The sequence below is a fragment of the Melanerpes formicivorus genome, unplaced genomic scaffold (genome assembly GCF_026170545.1).
Source record: "Melanerpes formicivorus ecotype bairdi unplaced genomic scaffold, bMelFor1.0.p_v2 SCAF_96, whole genome shotgun sequence".
Taxonomy (NCBI): Eukaryota; Metazoa; Chordata; class Aves; order Piciformes; family Picidae; genus Melanerpes; species Melanerpes formicivorus.
The window spans coordinates 1,718,832-1,746,621 of NW_027142448.1; the positions used below are offsets into that span (position 1 = coordinate 1,718,832).

The following is a 27,790-nucleotide window of genomic DNA, read 5'->3' on the forward strand; positions in this document are numbered from 1 at the left end:
AAACTGCAGAGCCCAAAACTGAAGGCAGTACTCAAGATGAGGTCTCACCAGGGCAGAGTAGAGTGGGAGGAGAACCTCCCTTGACCTGCTGGACACAGTCTTCCTAACACACCCCAGGATCCATTGGCCTTCTTGGCCATCGTTCTTGTTTGGAAACATATTTTATGTAGAAAGAGAAACTGAACCTCCCAATTCATCAGCTCTGTTCCCTTTTTTATCTTCTAAGACACAACTCCTAATGCTGTTTGTTATGCTTCCATTGCTGTTTGTTTTCCTTCAAACCTCCAGAGTCCAGTGGCACAGATGTCAGCCAGTCAGATGAGGTTTTTTCTTCTTTATTTCCAGTCTCAGGTCAAATTAATTACCACAGCCACAATTTCTGAGCCTTTCTTTTTCAGTGTACAGGACAGAAAGCATTCAAGTTGATTAAAAAAAAACCAACAAACACATGGAACTGAGCTGACTTGATTGAGCAATCTGTGGAATAGAATAGAGAATAAACCAGGTTGGAAGAGTCCAACCTATCATCCAACACCACCTAAACAACTAACCCATGGCACCAAGCACCCCAGCAAGTCTCCTCCTGACACCTCCAGGGATGGGGACTCCACCACCTCCCTGGGCAGCACATTCCAATAGCCAGTCTCTCTCTCTGTATAGAACTTCATCCTAAGCTCCAGCCTAAACCTCCCCTGGCACAGCTTGAGACTGTGTCCTCTTGTTCTGGTGCTGGTTGCCTGGGAGAAGAGACCAACCCCCACCTGGCTACAACCTCCCTTCAGGGAGTTGTAGAGAGCAATAAGGTCTCCCCTGAGCCTCCTCTTCTCCAGGCTAAGCAACCCCAGCTCCCTCAGCCTCTCCTCACAGGGCTGTGTTCACACCCAGCATCCCCATTGGTTTTTAAATGGAAAGTGTCTGTCTCACCCAAGTGCTGCCTCCAAAGGCCAGTTGGTATTTCATGCTCTTAACCACTGCATACTTGCTGCATGCTTTGATCAGAGCAGATTAAATGACACAAGTAGTTTTCCAGTCTCTCTCCTTCCTTCTGTAGGCCCCCTTCAGGTACTGGAAGGCTATTAGGTGTCTCTGGAGCCTCCTCTTTTCCAGGCTGAACAACCACTTGAACCCCCTGATCATTTTTGTGGCCCTTCTCTGGACCCACTTCATCAGCTCCATGTCCTTCCTATATTGAAGGCTTCAGGGCTGGATGCAGTACTCCAGATTAGGTCTCACCAGAGCACAGCAAAGGGGCAGAATCACCTCACTGCTGGGCACACATCTCTTGATGCAGCCCAGGATGCAATTGGCCTTCTGTGCTGCAAGCACACACTGCTCACATCCAGCTTCTCTTGCACCAGCACCCCCAAGTCCTTTTGCACAGGGCTGCTTCCTATCACCTCATCCCCCAGTCTGTATTGATCATGAGGATTGCTCTGGCCCAGGTGCAGAAGCTCATGAGTTTCTCCTGGGCCCACCTCTCTGTCTTGTCCAGCTCTGTTGTAAGGTTGGATTTGTCCCCCCCGCAACAACCAGTGATTCATCCCAGAAGGGAGAGTTCCCTCCAGACTAGCTCAGAAGGATTTGGAAGCAAAATGAAGTTATATTCACAAAATGAACTAAATATGAAAGTGTACAAGGTGATGACATGTACAAAATATATATACATGTATTTACAATTCAACAACCATACAAGACCCCCCCTTGTACAGATCTAGACCCCCTGGGCAGCACAGAGGGACTGCTAGCAGCCTGCTCCCCACCTCCCTTCCCTGCTACCTTCATGGGCACAGTAACAGTCAGTTGAGCCAGTAGAAGGCTAGAAGAGAGAGAAGGCAGCAAGCCATGCAAGCAAAGCCACAGAGAGAGAGGAAAAAAAGGGAAGAGAACTTCTGTGCAGCCAAGTATAAGCTATCCAGTGAACAAATGGGATGGTGCAGACCTGTCAGTTACTATCATTCTGTGTCCAGTCCCCAGCTTCATTTACCTTTTACTCAGAGTCTCTGGAAAATTCTTACTCTTGTTTTGCAATTAGGAGCTGGGCTAAAGCACCAGCTCCAAACCAGAACAATGTCCCTCTGGATGAGGTCCTGTCCCTGTGGTGTATCGACAGCACCACACAGCTTGGTGTCCCCTGCAAAGCTGCTGATGGTGCATTCAATCTCACTGTCTGTGTCACTGATACAAACATTAAACAGCACAGGTCCCAGTGCAGACCCCTGAGGGACACCACTGTCACTGCTCTCCATCTGGACTTTAAGCCACTGAGCACCACCCTCTGGATGTGACCATCCAGCCAGCTCCCTATCCACTGAGCAGACCACTCATCAAATCCATGACTCTACAGCTTGTTGTGGGGGACAGTGCCAAAGGCCTTGCAGCAGGCCAGACAGATCACATCCACAGGTTGTTCCTTACCCACTGATGTAATCACTTGGTCAGAGAAAGCCACTAGATTGGTCAGGCAGAACTTGCCCCTACTAAAGCCATGCTGGCTGTCTCAAATCACCTCCCTGTCCTCCATGTGCCTCAGCATGGCATCTAGGAGGATGTCCATGACTTTCTCGGGCACAGAGGGCAGCCTGACAGGGTGGCTTGGCTTTTGGGAAGGAGTCAAGCAGGCTTGCATCCATTCTTCACACCCCAGATTAGGCTCCTAGTGCCTGGTATTGCAGCTGGCATGTGGCATTCTCACCAAGTGAGTCTTCCTTAATGTGAATTCATGTCATGGAAACTATGTGTTGCTGTTAATGCTTCTGCCTTTCATTAAAGCACATTCATTGACACTGTAAAAAGTGCAGTAGTTTCTACTCCAAACCAGATCATTTAGCTGCTGCATGGTTTTAGTGGTTTGACAGACAGGCTCATGTCAAACTGCACTGGGATTACTTTTTCTCCCCTTTTTTGTCATTTTAAATCTCTCACAGCCTTCTAATAAGAGCTGACACCAGTCACAAAGCTCATGAGGAGCTTCACTGTTACATAAAACTGCTGGGGTGCAGGAAGAGGTTTACCTTGGTTTCATTTTTACACCCATGCTTGTATCTTATGCAGGGTAGGTGAGAACTATTTAGCCTGGTTAGTGAAGTGAGCCATGTGGCTAAAGTATCTGACCCCTCTGGGGATTTACATCTGACTTTGTTGTTGCTGGCAAAGCACAAAGCAGTAACTGCATGGCTGTTATGGTGCAGGTACATCCTGTCTGAAATAGTGTTAATTTAATGGGACCTTACTGTTGAGGCTGACCAATAGTGTCACCACACAGGATACAGGATGCTGCACTGTGAGGGTGAGCAAGCTTCATTGCAAGGGCAGAGCCAGATGCTCAGCTGGGATTGTTTTTATACATGTAAAAAGCTCCCAGGGGGAGGAATCTGTGGGGTTTGCTCTGGGTAGGTGTTGAGGAAGTTTGTTGGGAGGTGTAGAAGAGCCCAGCCCAAGCTAGCAGGATGAAATGCACCTCTTATGCAGTGGTTTGATCAGGTGTGTGCAACTTAGTATCATAGCATCATTTAGGGTTGGAAGGGACCACAAGGATCATCTAGTTCCAACCCCCCTGCCATGGGCAGGGACACCCCACACTACATCAGCCTGGCCACAGCCTCAGCCAGCCTGGCCTTAAACACCTCCAGGGACAGGGCCCCAACCACCTCCCTGGACAACACATTCCAGGGCTTCACCACTCTCATGGGGAAGAACTTCCTCCTCCCCTCCAGCCTCAATCTCCCCACCTCCAGCTTCATTCCATTCCCCCTAGTCCTATCACTCCCTGACATCCTGAGCAGTCCCTCCCCAGCCTTCCTGGAGCCCCCTTCAGATCCTGGAAGGCCACAATGAGGTCACCTGGGAGCCTTCTCTTCTCCAGACTGAACAGCCCCAACTCCTTCAGTCTGTCCTCACAGGAGAGGTGCTCCAGCCCTTTGCTCATCCTCCTGGCCCTTCTCTGGACACCTTCCAGCACCTCCAGATCCCTCTTGCAATAGGGGCTCCAGAACTGGACTTATCTTGAATTACTCAAATCGTGTTTCTCATTGATTCAGGAGTCTCTCCCTTGAAAGACAGCAGGAAGAATATTTGGGTAATTGCTAGGCAGTGTATTTTATCACTGCTGGTAGACCTCAGGGAGGGCTGGGAGTAGGCTGAAGAGTGTCTGGCTGTAGAGACTGGGTCCCAGCCTTGTTTCTAAATGTTTCTACCCTGAGTCACGTTGGGGACTCAGGCAGAGGGGAACTCAGCCTGCTCTGCTGGCAGCTGGCAGCAGAGAGGCCACTGGCTCTATGCAGGTACTTAGTTCATGTGGTACTTAGACTCCTGTACAAAAAGGTTCAGGTCACTTTGACTTGAAGGTGAAACCTGGTACCAGATTTTGCTTGGAATGGCTGCTGGTAAACAGCCTTTTGGTAAGCCACACATCCCTGGGGTGATGGCTCTCCAGTGTGGCAGCCAGCCTGTCACTCCCAGTGATGTCTTACGTTGGAGGCTGGGGCTGATGATGAGTTCATGGGGAAGGAAGCTTAAAATAATGGTTTGTTTGCTGCCCATTGTAGACATCTGGGTCTCGTGCCAGCCCTGCCATACTGGTTTTAAACGTCCCCATTCATGGAATCACACCTGTTTATGCTTAAATGCATAGCATGCTTAAATGGAATATCATAGCAATGATGAAATTCACTGGCTTGTGAAAGGAATGTGCCTGTAAAAGTCCCAGAACAGATTTCAGAGCTGTGTGCTGCCTTCTAGAAATGAATATTCACATCATTCTCCTGGTTCTTTCTTCTTTCATGCCTGTTGAATGCTCTTGGTCCTGCTACAGAGCGTTAAGGATGTGGTCATGAGCCCTAAGCTGCCTGAAGCAGAGCCCCAGGCATTGAATCTTGTAAAAATAACTCATTTATAGCAGCTTCCAGCAGCAGTGTCAGCTCAAGTGGGTGTCTCCAGAGAGGGACCCCTGAGCAAAGCATTTAGACCCTTACAGACTGTATCCCACTTGTATGTGATACTCACCTGCCTTCCACATGCCCTTTGGTCCAGTGGTGGTTCTGGCCTGAGATGCTCCAGCACCTTCTGACTCCTACTTTGAGTCCACTACCTTGACTAGTTGCTGCTGCTGGTGGCAGTTGTAGTCTTGAAGCCTCCTTATCTTGTGTCCTTACACTGGTTCTGGAGGCCTTGTTTTGGCTAAATAGGTACAGTTCAGTAAACCCTAGTGGAAGTGTTCAGCCTACAGCCTCAGGCTTCAGCAACTGGAGCTACTCATGCTAAATAAGTGAAGCCAGGCAAACAGTGTGCTGCACTGCACAACATAATCCTAAATTATTCTATTTGAAATTGACTTACATAAACAATTACTGTTGCTTTGATGAAGAGAGCACAAGCCTGCCTCTGTCCTCCCTCACAAAGCACTAGGAGAGAATAATCTGCTGGTGAAGTTGCAGGCACAGACTGTGCATGGGGGTTTTTCTCAATGAATCCAAGCTTCCCCTCCATCATCTTTTTGGCCAGCAAGTGTCCAAGGAAGTGGTGGTTTTCTGAGGGTGTTAAAAATAGCTGCTGTTAACAGTAGTAGGGAAACTAGTTATGCATTTCACTTGTCTCTGAATGCTTGGTAGTGATTCTCTTCAGCATTTGTAACAAACAAGCTGGTCATACATGCTCCAAAGAATGTGGGATGCTATGATCAGTGGTTGGAGGCTCCGTAACTGAAGCTAGAAGTCATTCTGTCCCTGTACTCTGCACTGGTTAGGCCACACCTTGAGTCCTGTGTCCAGTTCTGGGCCCCTCAGTTTAGGAAGGACATTGAGAGACTTGAAGGTGTCCAGAGAAGGGCAACAAGGCTGGGGAGAGGCCTTGAGCACAGCCCTGTGAGGAGAGGCTGAGGGAGCTGGGGTTGCTTAGCCTGGAGAAGAGGAGGCTCAGGGGAGACCTCATTGCCCTCTACAACTACCTGAAGGGAGGTTGTAGCCAGGAAGGGGTTGGTCTCTTCTCCCAGGCAAGCAGCACCAAAACAAGAGGACACAGTCTCAAGCTGTGCCAGGGGAGGTTTAGGCTGGAGGTGAAGAGAAAGTTCTTCCCAGAGAGAGTCATTTGCCATTGGGATGTGCTGCCCAGGGAGGTTGTGGAGTCCCCATCCCTGGAGGTGTTCAAGAGGGGATTGGATGTGGCACTTGGTGCCATGGTCTAGTCATGAGGTCTGTGGTGACAGGTTGGACTCGATGATCCTCGAGGTCCCTTCCAACCTTAGTTTTACTGTGATGCTGTGATACAGTAGTTCTGTCTGTTTCTGATGGAAGACTTACCCTGTTAGAAAATGGAAGTGTTTCAGTGGTAAAACATGGTGTGGGAGATTTGGGTATGAAAAACACAGGCAGGTTTCAAAACTTGTCTGGTCCAACCTCCTGCTAGATCAGGGTCACCTAGAGTGTATCACACAGGCTGAGGTTTGGAATGCCTCCAGTTTCCCAAAGGGAAAAGCAAGCATGATTTTATAGATTGCTGAACCCCATGTTGTGTCCTTGTAAAGACATCTTCACATGTATAAACCTGGCCAACTTTTGCTGTGCTGTGTAGCATGGTTCCACAGGTCAGCTGTGCAAAGGCAGCTGACATAGGTAGCAACAAACAGCGGTGCTCAGGAGTGCTGTAGAGGGACATAACTATCACTAAAGCTCTGGTGAGGCAAAACTAAGGACTGAGGAAAAAAATGTGTAATGTTTTGTGACTTCACAGACTAACTGAAGCTGTGGGACAAGATGACCTGGAGAGTCCCTTCCAACCTGATGCAATCTGTGAATTTGTGAGTCTGGCTTGGAGGGCTGTGGTGGCCTCTTCCCAGGAGCGAGCCGAGTGAATCAGTTTCAGGAGAGCCAGCCTGTGTTGTGTGGACCTTATTACTCCTCTTTTGTTTCATAGTTTCATAGTTTCATTCAGGGTTGGAAGGGACCACAAGGATCATCCAGTTCCAACCCCCCTGCCATGGGCAGGGACACCCCACACTAGACCAGGCTGGACAGAGCCTCATCCAGCCTGGGCTTAAACACCTCCAGGGACAGGGCCCCAACCACCTCCCTGGACAACCCATTCCAGGGCTTCACCACTCTCATGGTGAAGAACTTCCTCCTCACATCTAGCCTGAATCTCCCCACCTCCAGCTCCATTCCATTCCCCCTAGTCCTGTCACTACCTGAGATCCTGAGCAGTCCCTCCCCAGCCTTCCTGGAGCCCCCTTCAGATCCTGGAAGGCCACAATGAGGTCACCTGGGAGCCTTCTCTTCTCCAGACTGAACAACCCCAACTCCTTCAGTCTGTCCTCACAGGAGAGGTGCTCCAGCCCTCTGCTCATCCTCCTGGCCCTGCTCTGGACACCTTCCAGCACCTCCAGATCCCTCTTGCAATAGGGGCTCCAGAACTGGAGGCAGTACTCCAGGTGGGGTCTCACCAGGGCTGAGCAGAGGGGGAGAATCACCTCCCTTGCCCTGCTGGCCACACTTCTCCTGCTGCAGCCCAGGATCTGATTGGCTTTGTGGGCTGCAAGTGCACACTGAGAGCTCCTCTTGAGCTTCTCCTCCCCCAGCACCCCCAAGTCTCTCTCCTCAGGGCTACTTTCCAGCCAGTCCCTGCCCAGCCTGTATTTGTGCCTGGGATTGCCTCCACCCAGCTGCAGGACCCTGCCCTTGGTCTTGTTGAAGCTCCTGAGGTTGGCTTGTGCCCACCTCTCCAGCCTGTCCAGGTCCCTCTGGATGGATCCCTTCCCTCCAGCCTGTCTGCTGCACCACACAGCTTGGTGTCATCAGCAAACCTGCTGAGGGTGCACTCAGTGCCACTGTCCATGGCACCCACAAAGATGTTGAACAAGCCTGGTCCCAGGTCTGGTCCCTGAGGGACTCTGCTTGTCCCTGGCCTCCACTGGGACATGGAGCCATTGACAGCCACATGGAGCCATTGACAGCCATTGTTTTCTGTTACACCCATTGTGACACCCATTCTCATACAGGGTGTCTGAAAGCTGCCTAAATTCTTACCCTTCATACTTGGCTGAGCCATTTAGCTGCAGTAGTCTGATGTTCATTGCCTTTTCCCAGGCATTTGTGTGGGGGACTGAAATGACCATGGCATTGGAATAATCTCCCTGGGGAAGTAGTGGATCCCCCTACCCTGTGCAGTTTGGCATGGTGCTGGGCCATCTCATTTAAACTATGCTGTTCCCTAGGAAGGTTGGACCACATCCTCGAGGTCCCTTCCAACTTGCCATTCTATGGTTTCTTAATGTGGAGACATCTCTCAGCCACAAAATTCTGTGATTCATTTACCAAAGATGAATGCTGTGCAGAGTGACCTCTTGAGTGTTTGTCTGAGGTGTGCAATGAAGCAGAATGTGTTTGTTCCCCAGCTGAGCTTACGCTGCCAAGTAGGACCACTGTAAGGTGCTGTTAAATGGCCTTGAGCAACACCTACCCCTGGAGTCTCAGAGGCAGAGTTAAGTGCAGTGGGTAGTCAAAACACAGCTGGGTGAACACAAGAGTTTCCATGTAAACATGAGGATGGCAGAGCACTGAAATAAGCTGCCCAGGGGGGTTGTGCAATCTCCATCTCTAGAGGTGTTCCAAGCCCTGCTCAGGCTTGGGGTTGGCATTTGAAGCCAGCTCTTGGCTGTGTGTCTTTGGGTGCTCATTTAGGTGCACAAACTGTGATGCAGACTAGTCATGGAGAGCCCTTAATGGGAGGTGCATTATAGGTAATGTGCTGGGCCCTGTGCTCTTTAACATCTTCATTGATGATCTGGATGAGGGCATTGAGTCCATCATCAGTAAATTTGCAGATGACACCAAGCTGGGGGCAGGAGTTGATCTGCTGGAGGGTAGAGAGGCTCTGCAGAGGGACCTGAACAGGCTGGACAGATGGGCAGAGGCCAAGGGCAGGAGATTGAACACATCCAAGTGCCAGGTTCTACACATTGGCCACAACAACCCCAGGCAGTGCTACAGGCTGGGGTCAGAGTGGCTGAGAGCAGCCAGGCAGAGAGGGACCTGGGGGTGCTGGTCGATGGTAGGCTGAACATGAGCCTGCAGTGTGCCCAGGCAGCCAAGAGGGCCAATGGCATCCTGGCCTGCATCAGGAAGAGTGTGGCCAGCAGGAGCAGGGAGGTCATTCTGCCCCTGTACACTGCACTGGTTAGGCCACACCTTGAGTCCTGTGTCCAGTTCTGGGCCCCTCAGTTTAGGAAGGAGGTTGAGATGCTGGAAGGTGTCCAGAGAAGGGCAAAAAAGTTGGTGAGGGGTTTGGAACACAGCCCTGTGAGGAGAGGCTGAGGGAGCTGAGGCTGCTTAGCCTGGAGGAAGCTCAGGGAAGACGTTATTGCTCTCTACAACTACCTGAAGGGAGGTTGCAGACAGGCAGAGGTTGGTCTCTTCTCCCAGGCAGCCAGCACCAGAACAAGAGGACACAGTCTCAGGCTGCACCAGGGGAGGTTTAGGCTGGATGTTAGGAAGAAGTTCTACACAGAGAGAGTGATTGCCCATTGGAATGGGCTGCCTGGGGAGGTGTTGGAGTCACCATCACTGGAGGTGTTCAGGAGGAGACTTGCTGGGGTGCTTGGTGCCATGGGTTAGTTGTTTAGGTGGTGTTGGATTGGTTGATGGGTTGGACACAATGATCTTGAAGGTCTCTTCCAACCTGGTCTATTCTATTCTATGTATTCTAAAGCCTTGGAGGGACAGCTGTGTTCTTTCTTCTCTGTTTCTTTTGCCCACCAGAAGTGTTTCTGCTCCTCACAAACTCTGGCTGCATTTGCTGAGATTTTTTGTTTTGTACAAAACATTCTTTCAGCTTTCTAACCTTGAGGAGAGCAAATTTGTTACCACTGTTGTGTGACTTCATCTGGGAACTGAGAACCACTATTGGTACTGCACTCATTTTCACACGTGCACAGCACTGCTGGTTTTTCCTGAAGCTGGTCTGCATCAGTGTAAATTCTATGGCAGCCCCTGGATGCAACAGAAAAATGCTTTTGTGCATCCTTGGAGACTTCTGTCCAAGAGCTCAATTCTGTATGGCAAGTAAAATCCACTGGAAGCTGTAGTAGGATCACAGTGGCATGACTTCACAGTGCCAGGAAGTGAACTGCAAACAGAAGAGCTGTTCTCAGACCTCTAAGACAATAGTCAAACATTGGCCCTGTGTGACCGTTTGAGGCTGTCCCCTTAAGGAAGGGAATATTGTGGTCGGATGTTTGTAAACGCAAGACGGATCTAAACTAATTTCATTGGTAGGGGGGGGGGGAAGCACCTTTTGAACTGGGAGTACAGCAGAGAATCCTGGGCAGTCCTGCACTTTGCTTTCTCCCTTTGCAGCTCGCAGTTTTCTGGGCTTTTGGCCAGGCTTGACCTTGGAGCAGATAAGACACTCTCTAACATTCTAACACATAACCGCTTTGAATTAATTTTCTCTTTTTCTCTCTTTCTAGCCCTCTCTGGGGAAAGGGGGAGAGAAGGGGGAGCAGAGGTGGGGAACCCCCCTCAGCAGAGGAGGGAACTCTCGTTTCTGTGCTACTTTGTTGTATATTTCTGTATATATTGTAAATACTGTAAATGCTGTATATATTTCCCTGCGTTCCCTAAACTGCTCTGTAAATATACAGCACCCCCTGCTTTGCTGATCCGGCTGTGAGTTTTTTCTCCCTTTCACCTTTCTTTCCCTCTACACACAGTGGGGGGGGAAGGGCCTAGCCTTTCCCTCAACCCAACGACACCCTGTGAGTGCAACTTACTCTGTGTTCTCTGCTGTCCAAGACAGGTACCTGGCTGTGACCTGCAAGTCTCTTCCATGCTTTCTTCTGAGAACATTGGTTCCTGAAGACTGCTGATGTTGAAGTCTGCATGTGCACCATGGAAGTGTATAGAAATCCCCACTCTGCTTTAGTCAGTGCTAATTTTACACTTGGGTGTTGTCTGTGTAGCCTTTTCTGTTGTCACACGCTGCTGAGTCATCGTCTTAGAGTCACAGTATCACCAAGGTTGGAAGAGACCTCAAAGATCATTGAGTCCAACCTGTCACCACAGACCTTCAGTGGCTCAGTTGGTAGGGTGTGGAACTATGAGTGTTGAGGTCATGGGTTCAAATCCTGGAGGAGTAATTGGACTTGTCCTTTGATACCAACCAGTGGCTCAGTCGATACCGACCAGTGGCTCATTTGGTACTGTATAAGACCATTAATGGTGAAGGTGGTGAGTTCAAGCCTGCAGTGGGCAGTAGTGTCCTCCCTACTCTAGTCATGAGGTCTGTGGTGACAGGTTGGACTCGATGATCTTTGAGGTCTCTTCCAACCTTAGTGATATTGAATATTGAATCCAATCCCCTCTTGAACCCCTCCAGGGATGGTGGCTCCACCACCTCCCTGGGCAGCACATTAGACACATCTCATACAGCTGCTTTGGTTGGAAAAGACCAACCAAAGATCACTGACTTCAGCCATTCTCTAACTTTACCAATTCTGGTGCTAAACCATGTCCTTCAGCACCAACTGTGTGTGATGCAGGTAGCTCTGAAGTAACTTGGAATTTAAACTGAAGTGAATAAACACCATCAATAGAGCCTTGGGCCTGCCCGCTGCTGAAACGTTACTCTGGAGTGGGAGGGATGTGAAGCAGATATTAGATGTGCAAATCCTGAGTATTCCATTCCTGGTGTGATGCACTTGGTGGTGGTGGGATCTTTTTTCAGAAGCAGCCTGTCAAGACAGATGCAGCACTGCTTTAGTGTGCTGGTTGTGACATGGCTACATATCAAGTACAGAATTTTAAGGGGCTTTGGGGCATAAGATTAACTATGTGTTACATTATCTCTTCTCAAAGATACCCAATGAAATAGTTACCAGCCTGTTGTAGTGTACTTGTGAAGGGGGCAGTTGAAAGTTGTGCTTCATTTGTATTTCCCCTGGCAGCTGTATTCTTTCTCTGGTGACATCCTCATGCAGCTTTTTAACACAAAAGGAAAACAATCACTGGCATTTTGAATCTGCTGTATCACTTTATCATCAGTGCATCTGGTTTTGCACTTAGGACAGAATGATAAATTTGGAAGCTGAAGTGTTCATCTTCCTTCCTTCAGGCACTTGCATGCGTCCACACGGGCCCACACGTGCACAGCCGTGTCCTCACCGTCCCAGAGTCGCCGCAGGCATCTTGTGCTCCTCTCTGTGGCATTTGTGGCAGTGTTTCTAGCTGCAGTGTAAGATGTCTTTTTGCTATACACAAGACCCATCTCTGACACACCAGTTAAATAGAGTGTAAATGGCTGCAGGTTCAGCTACCCTTACACTTAAGAGTTTTAGGAGCTGATTGATGACCCTGTGAGAAGCAGCAGCTCTGCGTTGCTGGTTAATTCTGTCACGGGCGATGGCATGACGGTACCCACGTGTGTAAGTGAGACACATGCCTAGGCAGTGTATGCTGGGTGCTGGTCTCTTCCAGTTCCTTGTCCCATGGGATTTGCTTAAGCCAGAAGAAAAGTCAGTCAGTGTTAATTTAATGAGCAGGCAGAGGCTACCACTTCCCTATCTAATCCATACTTTCGCAGTCCTCTGTTGCGTTAAAGGCATCACTGCCTCACCGTTCTGCCTCACAGAGAGCTAAACACTACTTGACATTTAAAGAGATTTTCTCCTGTGCACTTGTATAGTCAAGATTAATTCTAATCCTATTAAAGATATTATGTCATGGAGGCGTGCCGTGAGGGAGCAGGCTGCTGTAAGTGGCCGAAAGCGGAGAGGGAGGGGCGAGCGGGAGGCAGCGTTTGTTATTCGGTGGTCAGGACTTCTGTGGGGAACGCTCGGTGCTTGCAGTTGCTGGTGATTTCACGGCAGCAGCAGTGAAACAGAGTGTGCTCTGATGGCTGGTTACTGAATGAGATACTGCAGATGGGTGGAAAGAGAAAGGATGGTGTGTGAGAGAGGGTGGGAGAGAGACAGAGGCGGAAGCTGAGAGGAAGGAAAGTGCACTGGATCAAGGAGAGGCTTCCAGGTGTACTGCAGAGGCTTTTTGGAAATGGATGCAAGGACCATCTGCTGCCTATAGATTAGAGGGAGAGAAAGAGCTTATGGCTCCTTTGAATAAAGATCAAAGTTCTGCATAACAGATTCATCAAGATAAATAATGAGCATGCTCTTGCATGGGGTATTACTGTATAAATCCATGCTACAGATCAATTGCAGCCTGTATTGCTGTAAAATCCAAACCCAGCCACAATGCAGTGAATGAATTCTGCAGTGATTGTCTGATTTATGTAAGAAGAGAAGCCAAACACAGAGAGCTCTTCCCACACTGTGGCTTTTGTAAGGCACTGCATTCGGTGCTGAGAGATGCTATACGTTAAATCTACTCACTGTGCAAAGAGAGATGATGGAGAAGTCAAGTAGTGAGGATTCTTCAATTCACCGGAGTCCATCTTTGGATAGCAAAGACTCAGGTTTTGCTAAACCTTCTACCTCAGGGAGGCAGTTTGGCCGTGGTTTTACTGCTGGAGCGTTCTATGGCACAACTGGATCACGCACACAGAGCCACACTGGAGCTGGAACCGGCACCGGCATCGGGACTGGCGTGAAAAGTGACAAGTACAGTGCGCCCAAGGGCAGCAAATACGTGGTCTTTTACCTGGATCTATCCTTTGTTTTCCTTCTAGAGTTTAAGAAGTGCAACATGGCAAGAGGCTGCCTGTGTTGTTTGAAATACATGATGTTCCTTTTCAATTTAATATTTTGGGTGAGTACTGCTTTTTTCCTTCCCTTCATGTGTTAGTGCATCCTCTACTGCTGCATTATGTGTGCAGTGCATCTTCGAAGCAGGTACGGTAAGTTCCCCCCTCCCTCCTTCCCTCTCCTACCTGCTTGGAATATTTTCTGTGTTAAACCAGAAGCATACATGCTTTCTGTATCCTTGTTACTAGCTGGTTACTGTGTTTTGGCTGCTAATTGCTCAGACTTGCTGTTCTAATATGTGTTTTGAGCTGGGTTGTCCAGGAAAGGGCAGAATTGTTGTCCTTTAAGGAAAAGCAAAATTATTGTAGCATTAAGATCCTGCAGTGGCAGCATTTTTGCATTCTGCTGTAATACCATGTCTTGCTTCAAGCTGCTGGCTAACTTAAATCAGAACTGCACTCTCACTGGCCCCAGAGATCTCATTTCCCTTTTGTAAACTTCATCTGACAAACTGCTTTTTTATTTGAAGGAACTGCCATCCCATTTCTCCAATTCAAAGCAACGAAGTATGTCTGCTCTGACCTCTTGAGGTATCAGCCTAAATGAGAAATGGCTGGAGTGGTGAATAAATCTGGGTTCAGTTTCACCTGCAGTTGTCCACACTGGTGTGTCAAGCTGGAGCCTTGCACTTGCTCTGGAAGACCAGTATCAATTTCCCTCCATTAGCCAAGGAGTCGTAGCAGGGCTCACCAAGCGAGTTAAAAGTGTAATGGCTACTTTGAGCAAAGTGTTGTCATACAGGGGAGGGAGGAGAAGTTGGGTCACCTGGCAGCTAGGCATCACAACTGAGCAGTATTTTTTAGGTAATCACAGCCTAATTGAAATGCTGAGTGTGCACAAATACAGCCCAGTATGGAATGGTTGGTGTAGTTTGAAATTGAAGGGCACTGCTTCCCAGATGACTGCACGGCTTGGGTACATGGACAAAGTCATTCATGGCTGTGATTCAGACATGTACACTGTGCTTCAGAAATGAAACTGCCATCCCTGCATTCATTGTCTGAGAAGGAATATTCACTGTGTAGTTCAGATGCCTACCTCTGGTGCAGAGTTACCATTATCCAGATCAGGAGTATTACTAGCAGCTTCTGTTTATCTTGACCCACTTACCAAAATAAGCTTTAAGAGCAAGAGTTAGTGGGAGGCTCAGTGCATGTTCAGCTCCTCATGCAACAGTGAGCTTTTAGCAGTAGCAGACTGAACTGCTGCAGTCACTGAACTTGTATGAGCCTTGGATGTAAATATAGACCTGATCACTGAAGAGCATCTGATCAAAGGTCACTTGGGAGTTTTAATTTCTTTTCTTTCCGTATTACAAACCTCACAAGAGAGTTACTGTAGTGATTTCTGGAGTGAACCACTGACCAAGTGCCATCTTTGTCTCAAACTGACTCTCTGGCCATACATTACTTTGACACCTTTTTTTCATATGCTGTGTGTTTTGGAACAGCCTCTTTCTGTTGTTGTTACTCTTGGCCTCTGCGATCATTCACCTCCTCAGATGCATTCACTTCATTGTCTTTATCTCCTGCCCAAGAAGCAATTTTCTTGACTCTGTGTGAGACCTTCAGAGTCCATTTATCCATTCCTGGAACTTGCCAAAGTAGTTTAAATTACATGTTCATCTCTTTCCCCTCAGCTCTTACCTTCCATGCAAATACATTGCTGCTTAGGTTAAATCTGGCCTAGCATCTGGAAGAGTTCTCTAGGATGCTATGCTGCTTCAGCTCTTACCTCTTAATCCCCTTTGCACCCTTCCCCCCATGCTTTTTGTAGTAAGGCTTGTGCTGCTTTTCTCATGCTGTAAAATATTGACACCAGATCTCTGCCTAATGTTCTAAAGATTCTTTTTGCCTGAGCTGGCTGTATGAAATGAAAGTGATGCTCTGGAATGGGGGATCTGAGAGATTACAGGAACATGCTGGATGCATGATGTTAGGTACTTTTCAAAGTAGTTTGCAAGAGAAATTTGATCTACCAGGCTGGTTTAAATTCCTCAGAAGTCTCCTTTCTTCACTTTAGCTGCCTTTATAATCAGCTTTGCAACCCAGGCTTGCTGTTCCCACACATCCTTCCAGAGGGCTGCAGTCTTGCTAGGTTTTTTTTTAAGCAGGCTGTTTTATGGCCTCGAGCTACTCCAATGAATAATGTTGTCATCTCTCTGTGTTCATGCAAGAGCAAACTAGAACAAATCAGACAGCAGGTAGGTCTTCTGCAGTTGGCTGCTTCTGGCTTTGTACCTGGAATCTACATGAATTCTGCTATGCCAGTCTGAGAAGTTTTGGGTGTTTGGCTCTGCTTGTGTTGCTTATTAACACTGTGCACTTGGATTCTCTCTCATTGCTGCCCTGAACTGGTAGCCCAGTGTAGGGCCCCTCCACAGCTTTGCCAGCGCCCTCTTCTCCTAGCCTGGCCTGAAGCACTCCCTGCTCCTTCAGTCCTGTCTTATTTCTGAACCTGCTTCTTTACATTCTGAGGTTTGTCTCTTCTCATTGATTCTTCCTGAGTTTCTGTTAAGAAACCAAAGTCCCAAAGCCTGGAGCTGTGGCCTGCTCTTGAGCAGCAGTGATCATCTTTTGCAGTGCAAGGTGATGTGCTTTTGAAAAGAGAAGGTTCCTTTCAAAGCATGACATTTTCTGAACCTGCAAGTCAGAGAAGAATGAGACTCCTGCTCTTCAGAAGAGAGGAGACCACTTCCATACAATTACCTTCTGACAAAGGCATGAAGTGTTTGGTTTGGCTTTCGTACAGGAACCAATACTGATGTAAGAAACTGGAAACAGGGATGGAACTCATGGATTGTTTTAACAGGTGCCAATCTAGCAGCTGTACAGCTGCAACATGCAGCCTAGCTGACAAGTTTGCTTGCCACAAAGCTACATTGTTCTGAGAGTGCAGAAGCAGAAAGCCTTTCTCATGGGAAATACTCTGTTAGGGTAAAATGGTCTTTCTGAGATGCTGCTTCTGATAAACGAAAGATTGGTGGCATCCTTTGGCATCCCAGCATGCTGGGCACTGTTGTGGTGAGCAATTCTGAGTGTTGGCCCACAGAAGGATGTTCCTCTATTGAAAAAGAGGAATATTCTTCCACTACTTACTTCTTGTCACAGAGAAAAAGGTGGAGATGTAATCTCTCCTTCATGGGGCAGTGAGCTGTGCTACTCCTTCAGCTTGGCAGCCAACTTTTGTGTGTTTGAAGACCAATTATTTGTCATGTATTATGCACATCATTTTTATATATCATCTATGTTTTATATTTTAAAGTATATACATTTATATATACATGTATAGACTTGTATAGACATGTGTGTGCTTGAAGGTGATGGAGAAGTGCAGTTGTTAGGGGATTCTCTTGTTATAGAGTAGAATAAACCAGGTTGGAAGAGACCTTCAAGATCATCGTGTCCAACCCATCAACCAATCCAACACCACCTAAACAACTAACCCATGGCACCAAGCACCCTATCAACTCTCCTCCTGAACACCTCCAGTGATGGTGACTCCACCACCTCCCCAGGCAGCCCATTCCAATGGGCAATCACTCTCTCTGTGTAGAACTTCTTCCTAACATCCAACCTAAACCTCCCCTGGCACAGCCTGAGACTGTGTCCTCTTGTGCTGGTGCTGGCTGCCTGGGAGAAGAGACCAACCTCTGCCTGTCTACAACCTCCCTTCAGGTAGGTGTAGAGAGCAATAAGGTCACCCCTGAGCCTCCTCTTCTCCAGGCTAAACAACCCCAGCTCCCTCAGCCTCTCCTCACAGGGCTGTGTTCCAAACCCCTCACCAACTTCGTTGCCCTCCTCTGGACACCTTCCAGCAAACCCACTGTCGCTACAATAACTGTGTTAAAGAGCTGGTGCATTGGTTCTGCCCAGCAAGAATTCAGTGTGGGTGAATTAGTTTCATGACAACAAAATGCAGTTTTTGCAAATGAGTAGCATGTGTACTGGTGGGAAGGAGCACATGTGAGTTCTGCAAAACAAATTGATCTGAGTGGGGACCAGCAGTGAGTTGAAACAGAATGTGTTCCTCCAGCAGATTGCAAAGATCTTCAGATATTTCTTTGTGTCCTTCTGATTCTTAGCAGTTGTTCTTGGCCATCTGGCATTGGCTTTCTCTTTGAGATTAGGAAAGTCTGAGCTGAGGGTTAAGGAAGCTTATAGCATTTAATTGTGTGGCTGGGATAATGATTTACACTGAGTGCATAGTATGTTTTGCAAAGAGACTGAGCAGCTACAAATGGTAGTTGATTTCATTTGCCTTCAAGTATTTTTGTGTGCAAACATATGGGGATTGCAAAATAGCCAAAACAGCTCTGCAGAAGACATAAAATGTTGAGTTTTGCTTCTAAAGATAGCAGCATAAGTGCCAACTAACACAAGTATAGGGGCTATGTCTTTCTAGGGTAGATTTGACTTTGTTTTACTATCACAGTAAAACTAAGGTTGGAAGGGACCTCGAGGATCATCGAGTCCAACCTGTCACCACAGACCTCATGACTAGACCATGGCACCAAGTGCCACATCCAATCCCCTCTTGAACACCTCCAGGGATGGGGACTCCACCACCTCCCTGGGCAGCACATTCCAATGCCTAACAACTCTCTCAGTGAAGAACTTTCTCCTCACCTCCAGCCTAAACTTCCCCTGGCACAGCTTGAGACTGTGTCCTCTTGTTCTGGTGCTGGTTGCCTGAGAGAAGAGACCAACCCCTTCCTGGCTACAGCCACCTTTCCGATAGTTGCAGAGAGCAATGAGGTCTCCCCTGAGCCTCCTCAGAAAAGGATCACAAGCATCACAATGTTTTCACACAATGTGCAAGCAGATCTTTCTGGCTATCAGATGGGAATTCTGTAAACCAGGAATTTGAAGAGGAAACATCACTTGAGAAATGAGAAATTCTTACAGTCCTGAAAAGGTAATCTTTGAAGTGACAGGAATGAGTTACCCAAACTTCACAAGTGGTCATGAGTCTGCTTTAGAATAAACCTTTATTAGAATAAACCAAACCAGGTTGGAAGAGACCTTCAAGATCATCACGTCCAACCCATCAACCAATCCAACCCACCCAAACAGCTAACCCATGGCACCAAGCACCCCATCAAGTCTCCTCCTGAACACCTCCAGTGATGGTGACTCCACCACCTCCCCGGGCAGCACATTCCAATGGGCAATCACTCTTTCTGTATAGAACTTCTTCCTAACATCCAACCTGAACCTCCCCTGGCACAGCCTGGGACTGTGTCCTCTTGTTCTGGTACTGGTTGCCTGGGAGAAGAGACCATCATCAGCCTGTCTACAACCTCCCTTCAGGTAGTTGTAGAGAGTGATAAGGTCACCCCTGAGCCTCCTCCTCTCCAGGCTAAGCAACCCCAGCTCCCTCAGCCTCTCCTCACAGGGCTGTGTTCCAAACCCCTCGCCAACTTTGTTGCTCTTCTCTGGACTCATTCCAGCAACTCAACCTCCTTCCTAACCTGAGGGGCCCAGAACTGGACACAGTGGGTTGCTCCGTTTAGGTGTGAGTCCTCATACAACAGAGCATTCATAACATGCATCTGGTTAGGTTTTAGTGTTGCTTAATTGTAATGTAAAGTGCATTTTATGAGAGGCAACATATGGCAAGATGATTAAATCTCTGAACTGTGTTTCAGGAAGGAAGAGTGTAGTCAAGAAGATCCTCAATGTGATCAATTCATTAAATTGTTTTTATTTAAACTACTACCAAAAAAGTCTGACAGGAATAATTCCTATTCACTAATGTCATAACTATGAACAGAAGTTATCATTTACCTAAGTCTAATGGAGTGAAATTCACCAGTTCAGATGTTTAACAGTCATTTTCAAAATGAATTGATTGGGAGCATTTTCCTTTCAATGAAACAGAAGGCAAGAGGCAGCAAAACCTTGCTGGTCAAGCAAAGAGTCAAAAAGAGCAAATTTGTCACTGTTGCCCCTGAAGAGTACCTTCATACATTAGGTAGTTATCCAGTTTAATCTTACAGCAGCAGTAGTGGTTTTTTTCTTCCCCCAACAATGTTGAGTGTTCATTAGTGAACATGAAGTGCAGCAGCCGTGCACGTGGCTCCTACTGAAGCCCCAGACTGGACTATAGGGAGGGAGCATGTCCATGGGACACAAAGTGTACTGCACTGCTTAGTTGGAGGTACAAATCAGTAATGCTTAACTGCATCTACAGGACTGTCAGTGGAATCTGAAGAGACACTGTTCCTGCTCATGAATGAAAGCTAATCTCTGAGGTTTAAGAGGGGTGTGCAGTTTGTCCCTGAATTAAAATCCAGGCTGGGCAGGGACTGGCTGGAAAGCAGCCCTGAGGAGAGAGACTTGGGGGTGCTGGGGGAGGAGAAGCTCACCAGGAGCTCTCAGTCTGCACTTGCAGCCCAGAAAGCCAATCAGATCCTGAGCTGCATCAGGAGAAGTGTGGCCAGCAGGGCAAGGGAGGTGATTCTCCCCCTCTGCTCAGCTCTGGGGAGACCCCACCTGGAGTCCTGCCTCCAGTTCTGGAGCCCCTATTGCAAGAGGGATGTGGAGGTGCTGGAAGGTGTCCAGAGAAGGGCCAGGAGGATGAGCAGAGGGCTGGAGCACCTCTCCTGTGAGGACAGACTGAAGGAGTTGGGGCTGTTCAGTCTGCAGAAGAGAAGGCTCCCAGGTGACCTCATTGTGGCCTTCCAGGATCTGAAGGGGGCTCCAGGAAGGCTGGGGAGGGACTGCTGAGGATCTCAGGGAGTGATAGGACTAGGGGGAATGGAATGAAGCTGGAGGTGGGGAGATTGAGGCTGGAGGGGAGGAGGAAGTTCTTCCCCATGAGAGTGGTGAAGCCCTGGAATGGGTTGTCCAGGGAGGTGGTTGAGGCCTTGTCCCTGGAGGTGTTTAAGGCCAGGCTGGCTGAGGCTGTGGCCAGGCTGATGTAGTGTGGGGTGTCCCTGGCCATGGCAGGGGGGTTGGAACTGGATGATCCTTGTGGTCCCTTCCAACCCTGAATCATGCTATGATACTATGATACTATGAATTGAGGACAAAACTGCAAACTACAGACAGCTTAGAACAGGAAGCAGGTTCAAATTCCCTCTCTTTTTTGTTGTCCTGCTGGGCTGTATCACCTAATACTCCCCATTTTCTGACAGAAGGAATAATGAGAGGGAGAGACAGTGAGTGATGCTGGGGTGCTTCTCTCGTGACATTGTAGTCTTATTTGCTCCTGTTGTATTTGGACTCTAATGACATAAGGCAGCAGTGTGGTGATGGTTGTGGTAAAGTCCTGTGAAAGTGAGACTGCTCAAACCCAACCAGTGAACCCAAACCAAACAACCCAAACAATGCCCTGCTCCTCCCCACTCCCCCTTTCCCCCCCAAACCAACAAAAACCCCAACCCAACCAACCAAAAAACCAAACCAAAACAACAATACCCCCCCCCCCCCCCCAAAACCAAACCAACCAAACCAAACCCCCACACAAAAGATTCCAAAACAAAACAACAAAGGAACAGTGTGGCCACCTTGAGTCCTGTGTCCAGTTCTGGGCCCCTCAGTTTAAGAAGGACATTGAGAGACTTGAAGGTGTCCAGAGAAGGGCAACAAGGCTGGGGAGAGGCCTTGAGCACAGCCCTGTGAGGAGAGGCTGAGGGAGCTGGGGTTGCTTAGCCTGGAGAAGAGGAGACTCAGGGGAGACCTCATTGCTCTCTACAACTACCCGAAAGGTGGTTGTAGACAGGCAGAGGTTGGTCTCTTCTCCCAGGCAACCAGCACCAGAATAAGAGGACACAGTCTCAGGCTGTGCCAGGGGAAGTTTAGGCTGGAGGTGAGGAGAAAGTTATTCCCAGAAAGAGTAATTGACCATTGGAATGTGCTGCCCAGGGAGGTGGTGGAGTCCCCATCCCTGGAGGTGTTCAAGAGGGGATTGGATGTGGCACGTGGTGCCATGGTCTAGTCATGAGGTCTGTGGTGACAGGTTGGACTGGATGATCTTTGAGGTCTCTTCCACCCTTGGTGACACTGTGAGACTGTGAACCCACTCCAAACCAAACCAAAATCACCAAAGCAAGCACGAGTGAAGTCTGGGACAAGGTGATGTTTCTGGTTAGTTTTCAGTAGGGATTAGATAAGCTGTGAAGAGAGTTTGTGTTTCCTCTGCTGGTGTGCCTGTGCAAACATGCCCCTCAGTGGGGAAGAGCAATTAGGTTAAGTGTTTTATTGTGCCACCATTTTGGCTGGGAGGAAAAGGTAATGTTTAGTTGAGACGGTGTGGTGTCTGAATGAGTGCAATGTCAATAAAGTCTATTTGAACATCTGTGCAGTGGCAGATGACATTACAGGGTAATATTCAAACATTATCTGGGGCCTGGAATTAGCTTTAATTTCAAGTAGCAATGTTTGCTTCAGAGCTGAGTTAGGCTGCTGAACTCCTGAGGGCCCCATGACTGCTTTTAGGATCTAAGCTGTTTTAGCTTGGTTGGGAAAACATCTGAGATGGCAATTTTCATCGTGGCCCTCTCACCAACTGCCTTTGCTAACACCATCTTATGGGCAGGGGGTTGGTGTTTGCTGTGGGCTTGTTTGGCTTTATTTTGTTTTGTTTTTCTCCTGTGCCCAAATGATTTCCCTCTGGCTGTAGGTGGGGGTGAGAGCCATTTGCCATTCTGGAGCAGTGATGAGCTGATTCATGACTCGGGAAGCAGATTTGCTGTACATATCTGTTACAATGCAGCCTGCTGGCCATAGCTGAATTGTTTGTATGGGAGGGTGTTCATAGTTACTGAAAGGGAGAAGCGGAATAGGGATTTAAGACTGGAAAAGAATTGCTCTCCTTCAGCCTCCCTTCTGCCCCTGTAGCCCTGGAGTTAAATTCTACTTTAAATACATGGCTCAGGTTCCATTCCTCATTCTCTGGCTGTGTAACCTTAAGCAATCTTCTTCATCCTTCTGTGTCTCAGATCCCTTAACTTTTACAAACCTTTAGGACACCAATTTCTGTGAAGTGAATTTCAGCATCCTAGGGTACAATAATTGTTAACTTTGGATGAGCTGAATGACTGCAGTGTTTCTCACTCTACTGCTGAGCTCCTAGGCCCATGCAGAGCATTGCAGTAAGCTGCTTGACTGGGCCTGTTCTAGCATGCTCCCTTTTTGTCTGCTCCCACTGCCCTCCAGGTAAGTAACTCTGTGAGAGGCTGATCCACAGGGTTGTAGTCTTCCTCATGCAAGTAAAGGATGGACTTTTAACTCCAGTATCTGTCTGTCCAAGGAGGCTTCTAATTTGGTTGTTTAAATGCTGCTGACACAGAATTAGAGCTGAGGTAGTAAAGAGGGGAGGATATGGTCCAACTTGTGGATAGTAAGGTTCAGTTAGTTGGGGTTTTGTTACACTTGAAGTTGGGATGTTCTTAATGGGCAGCCAAGCTGCCACACCTAATGTGGTGTAATCTACTTAATAGCTCCTCTGTGTTTATCCTATAGAACCTCTTGAGTTATCCAATCTTTCAGAAACTCATGGAGGCTGCAAAGTGAAGGAGGAATTCTGCTGCCTGTCTCAGGCATTGCCTGAGGTATCTTGCAGAAATAAATAACCCACACCTTCCAGACAACTGAAAGGAACTTACTGTGGCTGAAGGTGTGTTACTGTACAGTGGATATTTGCTGAACCCGTTGGGGACTTGTCACATAAACTTTGTCATCTTTATATTGCTTTGCAGATACCACTGCAGGTGCTTAGCTCAAAGCAATCTTACAACTTTCTGAAACAAGTTAGCTTTAAATCCATTCATCTCTCCATTCAGCTCAGTGCCTCACTGATTAGGATCAACTAAATTGCTGAATCTATTCACCAGAGATAACTGAAGTTCTAAGTGTGTGGAGGTTTGTCTGGGGATGATCATTTTTCTTTCCTCCTGCATTTCTTGAGCCAAGGCAAAGTTCACAGGACTTTTTCACATAACTACACGGAGAAGGTGATCCTTGAACACTGCCCAGCTGCCCTGGGCCCCTCTTCCCTCTAGGGCTTTGTCCCATGATACTTTGGCCAGCAGATCCCTGAAGTGATCAGAGTCTGCATGCCTGAGGTCCAGGGTTGTAAGCTTGGGATACATCCTCCTAGTTGCCCTGAGGATCTTGAATTCTATTGCAGCCAAGGTTATCCCTGAGCCTCACATTGGTGGCCAGCCCTCAGCCCTTCCCTATTGGTGAGCACAAGGTCCAGCATAGCCTTTTCTTGTTGGGTCCTCTACCATTTGGAGGAGGAAGCTGTCATCTATGCATTCCAGGAACATCCTGGATTCCTGGTGCCTAGCTGTGTTGTGCCTCCAGCAGATGTCAGGGTGGTTGAAATTCCCCAGGAGGAGCAGGGCCTGTGAATGCACAGCCACTTCCATTTGCCTGTGGAGTGCCTGTCTCGGACTGGAGGTGGAAAGAGACTCAGTTATTTTTGAACATTCCTGTGTTAGGAATTGAAGGCACAAGGGGGGCCAAAATCTGCAAAGTGAGGCTGTTTATTAACACAAGGAGGGAGAGAGAGAGAGGAAAATGGAGAGAGAGAGAAGGGAAAGGAATTATATTACCACCCTCCCCCCCCAGCCCCAAGAGGGAAGGCTCTGTGGAAGGGTGCTGCTGCATCCTTGTTGGCTTGTGCTGTCTGCCCTGGAGGAGGGGAGGGAGAGATCCCAAAGTCCAAGTCTGAGCAGCCTCCACGATGTGGTGTCTTCAGTAAAGATGTCTCTTCTCCGTGAGTTACAGCAGGCAGAACTTAGGGCACAGAGAGAGGGCTCCTGCTCTGCTGCTTCCAGGCTGCATGATGAGGTTTTCTCTCTGTGTCTTTTTCTCTCCTTGTATGTTCTTCTCCAGAGCTCAGGTCTTTTACATAGTTTTTTAGCCATAGATTTTTTCATGTATGTGTGCAGGTGTTGTCCTGAGGGAATCTTCCTGTGTATTCCTTGTGTGCCTACAGGAGGCCCCTACCTCCTTCTCCTCCTTCACATTTTCCCTGCCCATACACGCAGTACACATTGGGGCATACCATGCCAGGGGGTGAATCCATTGTATCCTTTTCACCATCCTCCCTTTCTGGGGTAGCTGATGATCTTGTCTGTGCACATTCCAGAGTCTGTACCAGTGGCATCCACCCATTGCATACTTCTGTTGCCAGAGGGTCTTTTCACCTTCGTCTCTCTGGGCAGCTGTTGTCAGAGCAAGGAGCAAAGGTGCTTTTATCTTTGTTGAGTCACATCAAGAAAGACAAGATTTAGTCTCTTATGGGGCCTCACCTGCTTGGTTCTGCTGCTCAGGGGGCCTGTAGCAGACCCCTACAGTAACATCACCTTCCCCTGGCTTCCCCTGCATCTTCACCCATATGCTCTCCACCAGCTCATCATCCTTGCCCAGGTGGAGCTCCACTGATTCCAGGTGGTCACTGATGCAGAGAGCAACACCTCCTCCCCTCCTGCCCTGCCTGTCCTTCCTAATGAGCTTGTACCCACCCAGCCCTACCTTCCAGTTGTGGGTGTCATCCCACCCAGTGTCAGTAACAGCCTCTGTGTCATGGCATTCCAGCAGTGCAGTGCCCTGAATTCATCCTGTTTGTTGCCCCAGCTGTGTGCACAGAGGCACTTCAGCTGTGCTGGCCTTGTCCCCCTCTGGGGTGAATCCCCCTTGACTCCCTTGGGGTGCCCCAGTGCTTAGTCCTTGGCTTGCCTCAGGGCAACAAGTGGAGAGCCCTTGCTAGCATCCATCCCCCTGCCTCTGGTGAGCTGCCCTAATGTTTGTCACAGGCCAGCATGAGATTAACAACCCCTTCCCCCTCTGAATCCAGCTTAAAGCCCTGTAATGAGCCCTGACAACTCCTGCTCCAGAATCTTTTTGCCCCATTGGTAGCCTGCAGCTCTGGTGCCTTGCAAACTGAGCTGTGATCATAAAATCCAAACCCCTGTCGATGGCAGCAGTCCCAGGGCCATGAATTGACCTCTTGGCTCTTCCTGAATGTTCCCTTGTCCTTTGCTGTTGTCAGAGATGGAGTGCAACACAACTTGAGCTCCTGATCCCTTTAGCAGTTGCCCCAAGGCCCTGAAGTCTCTTTTAATGGATTGTGAGCCTCTCAGTGCTGCATCATCACTACCCACCTGAAAGACCAGCAGTGGGTAATAGTCTGAAGGAATCAGATGGGAATTTTACCTACAGTGTCCTTTACCAGGGCACCAAGGAGACAGCAGTATGAAGTGGGTCCAGTCTGCATGCCAGGCCCAGCAGGAAGTCACCTACAACAATGACCCTTCCAATTGGCTTTTCAGGGTCAGTTTTTAAGGCCAGACTGAGCTGAGCTGGCCTTGGTGGCACTTCTGGCCTTCATGAGCCCTCCTCCTTGTTCACAACCAGTTCCTCTTGCACAGCCCCATATCTGCTCTGCATGGGCACTATGGGCAGCGTGGCTCTTAAAGGAACACACTTGCTCCATTTGTATCATTTGCTTTGCCAGGCAGAGACCTGTTCCCATTGACCCTGCTCATGTGGGTTGCTACAGGAAGTCTGGGAGGCCTGCTGATGAGAGGATATCAAATCCTCTGCTCCACTAAGAGTTAACTCACATTCTGTTATTGTAGAGGTTATTTGTGGAAGTCATTAATTTCCCTCTCACTCTCCCTGATGTTTCTCAACCCACTCACCTCTTCCCCCAGCTCCATCACTTCATCCTGGAGCTGTGCCACCTGGCTGAGCAGGTGAAAAACCTGCTCACACCACATGCAACCATTGTCAGTGTTGCCCTCTGTGCTGGTGAAAGGCTGTGCCCTTCCTCACAGCCCGTGGCCTGGATACCAGTATCCATTTTAGAATAGAATAGAATAGAATAGAATAGAATAGAATAGAATAGAATAGAATAGAATAGAATAGAATAGATCAGACCAGGTTGGAAGAGACCTTCAAGGTCATCGAGTCCAACCTATCATCCAACACCACCTAATCAACTAACCCATGGCACCAAGCACCCCATCAAGTCTCCTCCTGAACACCTCCAATGATGGTGACTCCACCACCTCCCTGGGCAGCCCATTCCAATGGGCAATCACTCTCCCTGTGTAGAACTTCCTCCTAACCTCCAGTCTAAACCTCCCCTGGCACAGCCTGAGACTGTGTCCTCTTGTTCTGGTGCTGGCTGCCTGGGAGAAGAGACCAACCCCCACCTGGCTACAACCTCCCTTCAGGGAGTTGTAGAGAGCAATGAGGTCACCCCTGAGCCTCCTCTTCTCCAGGCTAAGCAACCCCAGCTCCCTCAGCCTCTCCTCACAGGGCTGTGTTCCAAGCCCCTCACCAACTGTGTTGCCCTTCTCTGGACACCTTCCAGCAAGTCAAATTTTGGTGGGTGCTGGGAGCACAGTATTCCTCCTCTGAGCAGCACCATCACTCCTTCAGTAAACTTCAACACCTCACGTCCTGCCCACCCACCCTGCCCACGCCAGCTGCTGAGCTGACTCCAGAGGAGGCCTTTGCTGACCTCTCTGGTCGGCACCCTCCCCGCTGCAGCCTGACCCCGCAGGAGCTGGGCACCCCGATGGGTGAGCTTACCTTCTTCCCTCTTTCTTTGCCTCCTTGGGTTTGCTGTGTTTGTATTGTTAAATTCAGTAAAGGAGAATTAATTTCCCAGAACCAGAAGAATGAGTAATGTTTGAAAATGTTGCTTCTGTTTCAACTGGGATGGAATTCTCTACCCATGAATGGATTCTTTCCCTGTGGTTGAATCTGCTTGGTCCTCACTGCAAGCTGCATTTGGTACTCCTGGCCTTTTGGCCATCTTCTTGCTCTCCTGAAGGAAAATGCCTTCACCTCTTTCGAATCAAAGCACCAGGGATATGAAGTTTTGAAAGTGCATTAAACCAGTGTCTGTGTGTCTGTCTTCTGTACAGCACGGACAATCCCCAAGGCATCCAAGACAAATGTGTGTATTTATTGCTGTTGTGGATTACTCCATCCTTCTGGTTTGTGTGCAGTCTTCTGCTCTCTTCTGAGCCTCCTGCTGTAGGGAGAATAGAATAGAATAGACAACTTCTTGAAA

At 48.5% G+C, this 27,790-nt stretch overlaps 1 protein-coding gene across 6 annotated transcripts in view; it reads left to right on the plus strand.

Moving 5' to 3' along the window:
• TSPAN9 (tetraspanin 9) overlaps positions 1-27,790 on the plus strand; it is a 224,063-nt gene that overhangs the window by 83,268 nt on the left and 113,005 nt on the right. For 5 of the 6 annotated variants that reach the window (XM_068166085.1, XM_068166086.1, XM_068166082.1 and 2 more), the window contains one exon: positions 13,669-13,748. In XM_068166085.1, the coding sequence (XP_068022186.1) occupies positions 13,686-13,748 (63 nt within the window). In that variant the 5' untranslated portion in view covers positions 13,669-13,685. Of the gene's footprint in view, positions 1-12,783; positions 13,749-27,790 lie in introns of those variants that run through there. The other variant, XM_068166081.1, reaches the window with a different exon arrangement.